General features: G+C 49.1%; 1 protein-coding gene across 1 annotated transcript in view; it reads right to left on the bottom strand.

Moving 5' to 3' along the window:
* Positions 1 to 322: 322 nt before the first annotated feature.
* MLPH (melanophilin) overlaps positions 323 to 9971 on the bottom strand; it is a 25791-nt gene continuing 16142 nt past the window's right edge. The window contains exons 11-19 of the mRNA XM_009075604.1: positions 9939 to 9965; positions 7673 to 7864; positions 5141 to 5335; positions 3106 to 3261; positions 2908 to 2997; positions 2642 to 2707; positions 2422 to 2479; positions 745 to 842; positions 323 to 349 (exon numbers count right to left, since the gene is read on the bottom strand). Of these exons, the coding sequence (XP_009073852.1) occupies positions 323 to 349; positions 745 to 842; positions 2422 to 2479; positions 2642 to 2707; positions 2908 to 2997; positions 3106 to 3261; positions 5141 to 5335; positions 7673 to 7864; positions 9939 to 9965 (909 nt within the window). The remainder of the gene's footprint in view (positions 350 to 744; positions 843 to 2421; positions 2480 to 2641; positions 2708 to 2907; positions 2998 to 3105; positions 3262 to 5140; positions 5336 to 7672; positions 7865 to 9938; positions 9966 to 9971) is intronic.

Raw genomic sequence — 9971 nt, forward strand, 5'->3', positions numbered from 1 at the left:
GAGGAGATTCCTCCTGCTCTACACCTCTCTGATCTCCTTGGTTGACCTAGTACCATAATGCTGCCCAAAGCCAAGGTCTCATGCCTACATCCTCCCATGAGAGCCCCTGGCCACGTGTCTGCACCCCAGTGCCTTGCTCCTCTCTCTGGCAGCTCCCAGACCTCCTGTCCATGGCCTCTGGCTTCCTTTCTGTCCAGGGTTTCAGGGAGAGACAGGCACACGAGAAGGAGGAGAAAGTGTTGGGGAGGAGAAAGGCGGTGAGGCTTTGCGCTGAGGTCTTGTATTGTCAGTGAAATGCGGTGGCAGGAGGGTCCCCCTCTCCTCAGGACAGGTGGGTCATCACAGGCTTCTGCAAGGCACAAATGGAAGAAACATCAGCTAATCATCATGCCCATGCCATCCTGAGCCACCCCAGGTGATGAGACCACTTTGTTCCTTGTCCTCTCCAGGTGCCGCTACATGGAACCTGCCCCATCCCATGGACCACACAGGCAGTAGGAATTCCAAGATGTACATCTTTTTTGTTCTCTCCATCCTGGGGCTTATGACATCCCAGACCACAGAGGGTGATGCCCATGAGTGTCTGCCTTCACCAGTCAGGACAGTGAGACCAGTGCTGAAAGGTGAGGGCTCCAGTGGCTCAGGGAGAGTGTGGGGAGGGACAGGTCCCTCTGTGCAAGCGCTGGGAGGCAGGTCCCATGTGGAACCCAGGCCAGCAGCCCTCTTGAGTGGTTGGGTCCATACCGCAAAGAGCCTCTCCACTCTCCTGTTCTTCCCATTGGGGTTTCTCTGTGTCAGGGAGCCACGGTAAACAGAGTTGCGGTCAAAGGAGTCGTCAAAACCTGTAGTGAATAAAGAGAGATGGGCAGCAGGTAGTCACCCATCTCACTAGAGTTTCAGTTACCCATCAAGTCACTCAGATTTTACTATCCCCCACTGGCTGTGGGTTTGGATGTATCACGGCACTTTCCTCTCCAGGAGGGTGATAGGAAGCCCTTTGATAACAAGGAGACAAACACTGCTGCTACTCAGGTTTCCAGAGCATCATGGAGCTGGGTCAGCCTGCCAGTGGTCAACTGCCACGACCTCTGCTCTGGAAAGCTCCATGAAACAAGAAAAGCCCAGCCCACAAGAAGTTCTCACTGCCCAAGACTGTTATACTCTTGACCTACTAAGTCATTTCCTCTCCTCTGCCACAAACTTCCAGCAGCTGCACCTTTTCAGGCCCAACTTTTCAAGTCATTGACCTGCAGGGAGGGCAGTCAGGAGACTAAATTGCCCCATCGCCCAGTCTAGGCAGAAGACACTATGCTTGCCTGATGACATCTGTCCGGATTGCACATCCCTCTATCTCCTTGTAGGGCTGATGTGTCCCATAGGCTGCCTTGATCTGCCTGCCCTTTGCAGAAAGGAGAGCAAATGACTCCTCCTCAGCATGAGAACAAGGGATCTTTCTAGCCTCAGCCTGGGAAACATCACTATTAATTGTCTGTGTGAATAGGGGAAACACTATTCCACCTCTGCATTAAATCATCTTTCCTTGCTTCCCTCTCTTTATCTCCCATTATGTGGAAGGAGAGCCATTCTTTCAGCCTTTAAGCTTGTGAGGTGACATAAGAGAGAAGGAAATAAAAAAAATTTCCTAATAGATCTCTCTGATATTGGTCAGGATGAAACATTTCCAGTGACTGCAACTCTACCACAGAAGCTTCTGTGCCAAGTTTCAGGTCACTGTTTACTTTGAAGCTCTCCCAAGCTGCTGCTTGTCATAGCTGGGATGTTGAGAGCCTCTTGTCCCCCACAAGAGGGCAGTTGATTAAGCAGGTGGGCAACAGGGTCAAGATTCAGAGTCATACAATGACTTGGGTTGAAAGGAATCAACTTGTTCTACACCCCTGCCATGGGCAGGAACACCTCCCACTAGACCAGGTTGTTCCAGGTCCCATCCAACCTGGCCTGGAACACATCCAGGGATGGGGCATACCATCCAGGTAAGGATACCTTCCCCAAGATAGCCAAGCAGAGAAGAAATTGCTGTCAGAAGAGATGATGGGTTTAGGTGAGGCCTTGACATCCAACAGTCCATGGGATGCCACAAATGAAGTAATGCAGATGTCTCCCTGGACTCTGGGATGGCTAGACTCCAGGCTTCAGAGAAAATCCTGGTTCTTGGAAGACTGATCCAACTCAGTCTGACCTCTGCTCTCCAATCACTGTTCCTAATCCTGCCAACTGCTGTCTCCTTTACAAGTTATCTGCCACAGGTCTCCTCTGTGACTGTCCAACCAGGAGGCCATGAGCACAGGGAAGGAGACCCCCCACTGCAGACACATAGCTGGATGCAGAGAGAGAGGACTGAGCATCTCCCAGTCCATCCACCCATGGGTCCCCACCTCCTGCAGGCAGAGTAATGGTCCTTACCAGTGATTTCCAGGGGACTGTTGAACTTCCTCCTGAACCTCTGCAGTCCGGGCATTGTCTGCAAGAGATGGGGAGTAGCCTGCTGTGGGGAAAGGGATGGAAGGACAGAGGTCCCCACTGAGGCCAGCACTTTGAAAGCAGCTGCCTGGAGACCCAGGTTGTCTCCATGCTTAATGCCATGCCACATGCATTAGCCAGCATAGATTAAACCCATACTCACTTTAATGTCATCCAAAGACTCCCCTAGACTGCTGCTGGCAGAACCAGGAGAGTGGAGGCAGGCAGCCTGCGGGCAGAGGAAGGGCAGAGGTTTCTCTGGGGATGCAAGAGGAGGCAGACAACTCGGTCTGCCATGCAGCAGAACACCAGGCAGCAGGGACAGAGCTGGGCATAGCTCAGCAAGCCAGGCAGCCCTTCACAGAACCCAGGGGCAGCAGCAACAGCCTGGGACTGGGACCTCTCATAACCATCATCCTGCAAGCTCACCTGTACACTTGACTTCTTCACCTTTTCCACTGACTTCACTGTCAGCCCAGCTGCAGAGAGAGCTGCAATTCGGGTTTCAATGTCCGATATCTTCAGAGGGAGAAGAAAAGACATACAGATTGGTGGCCAGAGGATCTATCATTGGCTTTGTTTGTCATCACTGGCTGGGCAAAGCATCTCTTGGAGCCAGACCCTCACCTCACTCTCTGCCTGCTGCACCTGAGCAGCTGCTGAGGCCACTTTGTCCTCCAGCTCCGACAGCTCTGAGTCGGTAGTGCCGCTGTGCTGAGCCCCTTCCTCAAGATCCTTCAGGGTCTTCTCAAGCCGGTAGGTCTTTCCAGCAGTCAGGTACACCTGAAATACAGGATAAAAACCCCTACATTACAGAATTAACCTCCCTGGAGTTATCCTCTCCTGGTATGACCACAGCCCCAGATGCAAGAACTCCTGCCACTCTTTTTCAACTGTCTTCTCTCCTTGCAGCACAGATAGTGCCAGTCAGCTCTGGCACAGTTTTTCATCTCATTTCCTCCCTTCCCTGGGCTTTTTGAGAGCAATTACCAACCTGAAGTGGTAAAAAGCTCAATGGGAACACAGGAAGGACCAAACCTCAGTGACCTGCTTGAGAAGCAGCAGCATCTTTATGCCGTGCGCTCCACGGGGGAGCAGGTACCTGCAAACAAGCTCAGGCTGCCTGTGTGGCAGCGACTTGGGAAGGAGACACACTTTCCAAATCCACTCAGTCTATTTTAAGGGTGTCTGTGCTGCTGGGTTGCCTGGGAGCAGGGTCAGCCTGCACTGTCCTCCCTTTGTTGCCTAGAGAAGAAGTGTAGAAGGATATATCCCAATAAAACCACTGGTTTTACTGCCACTTGCCTCCTCCTGGGCTACTACAAGGACACAAGTCCAAGCAAGGCAGTTCAGAAAAGTTTAATATGCTGGTATGCAATCACACAAGATGATCAGATGGGTTGTGGCCACTGTTTTGCTGACTAATGCCAAAATCTCAGTCCTGCTAATGCAATTCCTGCTCCTCCAGCCTTCTCCACTGTCCTTGGGCTGGATAGTGTGCAAAACTACCTGGCAGGAGCCTTCTGCATGCCCCGAAGTGCTGAGCATCTGTCCAAATCACAGCAACACTTGTCCCATAGGTCCCACCCATGCCAGTGCAAACCCTAAGGCTACACACCACTCAACCTGTGAGTCACAGGGGCATGATTTGTTTTTGGGGCATCAGACTCTTGCAGTGCCCTCCAAGGTGGCTGGCATGCCTTGGAGAGGAGAACAGAGCAGCCAGCCAGCTGTGACTCAGCCAGCCAGCTGAGACACATCTCCTGGGGCAATTGTCTACCCACCCCTCTCTCTCCTGCTGATGGCAGCAGCACTAAGCCCAGAGTTCACATCCTTGCCAGTCCTACCCCATTTCCTGGTAGGGTAGAACCTCAAAACCTTCATGCATCCAACACTCTTCCCCGATATGCTGTATTTGGCCAGAAACCATCCAGGTGTTTCAGCTCCCTGCTTTTATTTATAAGCTTTCCCTGATGAAAGATGAGCCACAATTTGTTATAAACCCCTGCTCCCCACTGCAGGACATTTCTGACAGCAAAACATAACCACACAGATGGAGATGCAGCTCTTCTTTGAACTGTTTCTTTGGAGCTTGGTACATGGCACTGTGGATGCAAATCCATTTCCCACAGGGAATCAATACATATGGGTTTACAGTAGCTAAAAAAGCTGTCGATGCTTCACATTATCACACAAACCTGGCAGGGAATTACACCCTAGATGTAAACTCATCACCTGCACAAGTCCATCAGCCCCAGGCACAAGCAGCCTTAGCGAACAGGTAGGTCATGGTACCCTTGTTCATACAGCCCTTAATGAAATGTAGTGTTGGGAAGGAACTGAAGAGAAGTGGGACACAAGTTTTGCCAGAACACAGGACTGCTGAAGTCCAACAAAGTGATGCTACGGCACGCTGGGGACCGCACTTGTCCTCTCTGCCTGTCCCTCACCTGGGGGGACCAGGAACTGAGGCAAGGGAAGCCACAAGACAGCATCTGCTCTAGATGTTGTACCACCATCAGACAAGACTGGACTCTTTAATCCCTCTGCTGACCATCCTTTGAGGGCTGACCTCTCCACTAACCAGAAATTTTGGGGAGTTCCTCTGTATTCCCAACCCCTGGTTCCCATCCTGCTTGCAGAAAGCTCTCATGAACCTTACATTTTCTTCAAGCTCACGGTATGCTTCAGCCACCTTTTTGCCATCACCCAGGCTGGGAAGCTGCCCCGCAGGAAGAGCACAGCCGCCGTTGCACTGGCTCTCTCCATGCAATGACTCCCACACCGCTTTCTCCGTGGCGTTTATGGCTCTCAGCACTTTGGCCGTGATTTTGCTCAAAGCCTGAGCCGATGACCTCTTCAAACACCCGGCACAGCCAAAGCAGAAGGTGGGAAAAAAATACATATTATTTTAATGTGGTGTTCAAAACAGCACAAGTCAAGGGAAAAAGGGACATCAGACCTTCAGGAACTGTAGAAAGATGGAGACGCAGTAATTAACAGGCTTACGGTGTTCCTGAAGGGCTCTCCACTGGAGATGGATGCGTGGCTAAAGCAGAGCTTTGATCTCAGCCCGTGCTTTCTGGAGGATGGCTGTGATGAAAGAAGTCATCTCAAGAGGCTTGGAAAAGAGGTTATGGAGGGATGTGTTGCTCACTTGAAGCAGTGCCACCAGAGCTGTCTGACAGCACCTGGCCACCTGAAGGCCATTTGGTTACTCAGCAGTTAAGATCTAATTGCAGCATATTGCTTTACACTTCAGTGGGCCTGAGCAGGGCTGCAGATAACTCCTTGAGTTTGTGGCAAAAGAATAAAAACAGCTAACCACCATAAAATTAATGTATTGCCACACTGCCAGAACTTGGGACTAATGTCCTCTCTTCCCACCCCAAGGGGCACTGACGGAAATAACTCTCATAAGTGCTGCCCTTGGCTTGATGAGGCACTAAGCACATGCGAAAATGGACTGAAGAAACTCATCATCTCTCTCTCAACTGATAATTCCCTAGAAACCAAGGAGATGGGGGTGACATATGTGCTGGTGACAAATAGTTGTGTTTACAACTGCACATATTTCCAGGCAAGCTGTCCTGCAGAGAACCAGCTAACTCAGTTCAGATGGTATTTTTATCACTTTATGGTGCATTCATGGTACAGTGGATTTTTCTCACATTTTCCATTAGGACTGTCTGCTTTCATTGCAGTGTTCCCCAGTTAGAAGATTTCCTCCTGACTGGAGAGGAGACTTAAATAGAAACCCCCTCAGAATTATGCAAAAATCCAAACCTAGATCTGGTATAAGTATGAGGAAAGTTGCAGTTAAAAAACATTCACACTGTCACAGCTTTTAACCAACTGATCTGTCTATATCACTGCAGGCATTTCTAACTCAATACTCCTTCCTGCTCCATAGCTAGGTTTGGAGAAATAAAAGCAGCACATTTGGAGGATCCAGGCTTCATTTTATGAGAATCAAGAATCCTGCACTGCTACCACATGAAGAACTCCCTGTTCAGGGTCTGAGCCTCTGTCTGCTGCACATCAGCATCTCACACAGGAATTGTCACCTTGTCTTGGTGCGCTACCACTTATCTGCACCTAACTGGAAATGGTTATTAAGATGATGCACACCATTCAGTCCATGAGAAGTAGTTATGTCCGGCCGTAGCAATCATCTCAAAGCAGCTTTCAGGAAAAAGGAGGCAGTAAAGGATGTGTAGGTAAGGATGCAGCACACTGCTGACTCAGTGGTGATGAGTGCACATCAAACAGTATCCAAACCCACCAGGTTTTGCCTTGAAAGGCTGAGGAACACATGCACAGTTAAAGGAGGTCTCACAGCACAATGAAAATCTCCACAACCTTGGACAAAACGAGATTTGCAGGAGAGGAGAAGGGCAGTGTGGACCCTGCTTGCTGCCTTTGCCACTCTCACCAGCCACAGATATGTCAGAGAAAACACACTCATACCCCATCCATGGCCAAGGCAGAAGGGAGAGGATGAACAAACCAGCCATAGGAGACCCAACAGGGTATGCTGACCACCCCATTTGTGCTAATGGACCATCTCAGGAAGGTCTGCAGAACTAGAGACAGACTGCACAGATGTTGTGATCCCTCCTTCTTTCCCTGACCCATGTCCCCACGGATCACACAGCACTGAGTAGGGGCCAGGAGCCAGCACAGTGCTGTAAGTAAAGGAGATGTTGACCTGGCAGAATGGAAGCAAGACCAGGGATTTTGGGACTCAGGAGCACTGACAGGTATGGAAAAGACATTTCAGGCTGTAACAGGTGCCTTACGAAGGCTGCCAGTACAATAACCACCAAACTCTTCTTCTACCCCAGCATTTTTCTCCATCATGACATCCAGGTCCTGGGACAACACTTCTAAGTAGATGTGGAGATTGTGTACCTCTCTGACAGGCAGTAGCCTGCAATACCTCTAAGAGACATTACTTTTAAGTCTTGGATGAGACTGGGAGAGCCTACAGGGAAAAAGGTCCAGATCCAGCACCGTGAGACTTCTCTATCCCTGGACACTCTGTTAAAGCAGGCAGCTAAGTCTGGGAGGCATTAAAGTGAAGGTGTGGGACAGAAGAGTCATATTATCATAGAGTAAACCATAAACTGCTGAGAGCAGAAGGAATCATGGATGCAGCCTGGAATGGTGTGGACGGGAGAACACAGATTACCTTTTGAACATCTCTGGCCATGTCATCACTGGAGGAACTCATCTCTGGTTTCTTTGCTCTCTTCTTTTCTTCACGCTCCTCTTCTTCAGAAGACACTTCCTTGTCACTAATGTTGCTGGCTAACTCCTCCAGTTTCCTCTTCAACTCCTCCTCCTCGGCATCAGGATCAATTTGCGACTCTGGGGCTGGAGACTGAAGAAGCAGAAGAGAGTTGAGTGAGTCTCCTGTGGTGGCATAATGGAATATGTCTGGGTCCAGGCACACTCATCAAGCAGAGGAACTCAAGGAGTGCCACCACAGGTGGACTTTGCAAAGGGGACCTCAAGCCCCCTCTCCACACATTTTCATGAGGAGCAGTCAGACTGCCCAGGGGAGCAGCAGAGCCCAGAGAGCTGTGCTCCAGCTCCACATAAATACAAACTCTTGATGTAAAGAACCTCCATTCCCATTTCCCCCCCACACAGAACTTGCTTGTTTTTCCCTACGAAAAAGTGCCTTTCCCCCTGCTTAAAAAAGTATGCATGGGGGAATTGGTGCCAAAAATCACCATGTTTTCATTAGGAATCATGGTGTGGCTGGTGGCTCTGGGGGCAGAGTGACCCAAAGACACAGTCCACCAGGGTGAGGGAAGAAGCTATGGGAATTGCCACTCCCTGAGCAAGCTTTCAGAGCCTCTAGGTAATCTTATTTGTGAGGAGAAACCACACAGCAAATTTTCCTGTAGGATAGAAGGCATATTTCCACCTAGCCCCATTATTAGGTGCAATTCATGGTGCCTGGAGAAGAATCCTATTAAACTCCCAGATACTAGAAGACATCTTCAGAAGTTCCTGAACTCACTAACCCTTGCATTAAGATGGGAATACTATTACCTGTGTCATACCTGGTGGGTTTTTGTCTAAGCTGTTTTTAACAACCTCGAACAGCAACATCTGCAGCAGGCAATCTTTTTCCCAGGCAACCTATTCCTGGGCTCTGCTATCCGTTCTGCTGGAAAGCTTTGATTAATAGTTAATCTCCACCTGTCCCACAGCAGTTTAGACCCATTGCCTCTACTCTGAGATGCTCTAGACATGGGAATAAAGCATGGGAACCTGCCACTGTGCACATTTACTCCCTTGGTCAGATTTACTGATGAAAACACTAAATTATTAAAGATGTAAGTCAATTCCCATTACAAGTTTTAGAAAAAAAACAGGAGAAATTGCATTGTTTCATCTGTGCCTAGGGGACTTCTCTGTAATTATCACCATCCATTCTACTGAGCTGTCAGCCACCAGAGTGGTGATGGGTTCACATGGAGGAAGAGTACATAGTCTAAAATTAGAGACCCAAAAATCAATCCGAAGCAGCCTAAGTATTCACAAATTCTACATTGTTGCTCAGCTTTAACTTAATTTAACTGTTTTTCTCCGAGTTTGATGGCATGGTAAGATAAGGGCAGCTCAGAAGAGATACAGAAATCCTCTTTGACTCAGATCTCATAGTCAGAATAACCAGGTGACTTCATCATATGTACTAATCAAGTCTCATGATTTCAAATGAGCTGTCACCGCTCTGTGGATGTACCAACACCCACTTAACAAAACTCTTGAAATTAGCATTTCCTAAAGTATCAGCCTAAAACCCTATTTGCCTTGTGCAGAAGGGGCAAGGAAGGGCTTGCACAGGGGCCTAAATGGGTTGAGTTTGCTGCTGTTTCTGTCCTGCCATGAAATGTTTTCTAAGGCACTCCATCACCTGAAACTAGAGAACAGCCTCCAAGGCCAAAACAGAGGATTAAACTCAAACCCTCTAGTCATTGTGGCACTTAGGGTCATGGTTTAATGGTGGGTTTGGCAGCAGTTAATGGTTTGAGTCTTAGAGGTCTTTTCCAACCTAAATGATTCCATGATTTTATCTATCCAGGCAACCAGCAGTAGAACAAGAGGGCACAGAATCAAACTTTTCCAGGGGAGGTTTAGGTTGGATATTAGGAAGAGATTTTTTTACGGAGAGAGTAATGAGGCATTGGAATGGGCTGCTCGGGGAGGTGGTGGATGCACTGTCCCTGGAGGATTTCAGGATGAGACTGGATGTAGCACTTAGTGCCATGGTCTAGTAACCACGGGAGGGATGGGCTTGATGGTGTTGGAGGTCTTTTCCAACGTGGTTGATTCCATGATTCGATTCTATTCTGTGATTCACCCTGCACTGCTGACTGCTTCAGAGAAGCCTGTCAACCCACACTGTGCCCCTGCAGAGTGCCCCAGCTTTGCTTGGTTACCTCATTGGAGCGCACCAGGATTTTTTCCTCCAA

Source organism: Acanthisitta chloris, unplaced genomic scaffold (genome assembly GCF_000695815.1).
Source record: "Acanthisitta chloris isolate BGI_N310 unplaced genomic scaffold, ASM69581v1 scaffold1305, whole genome shotgun sequence".
NCBI classification, from domain to species: domain Eukaryota; kingdom Metazoa; phylum Chordata; class Aves; order Passeriformes; family Acanthisittidae; genus Acanthisitta; species Acanthisitta chloris.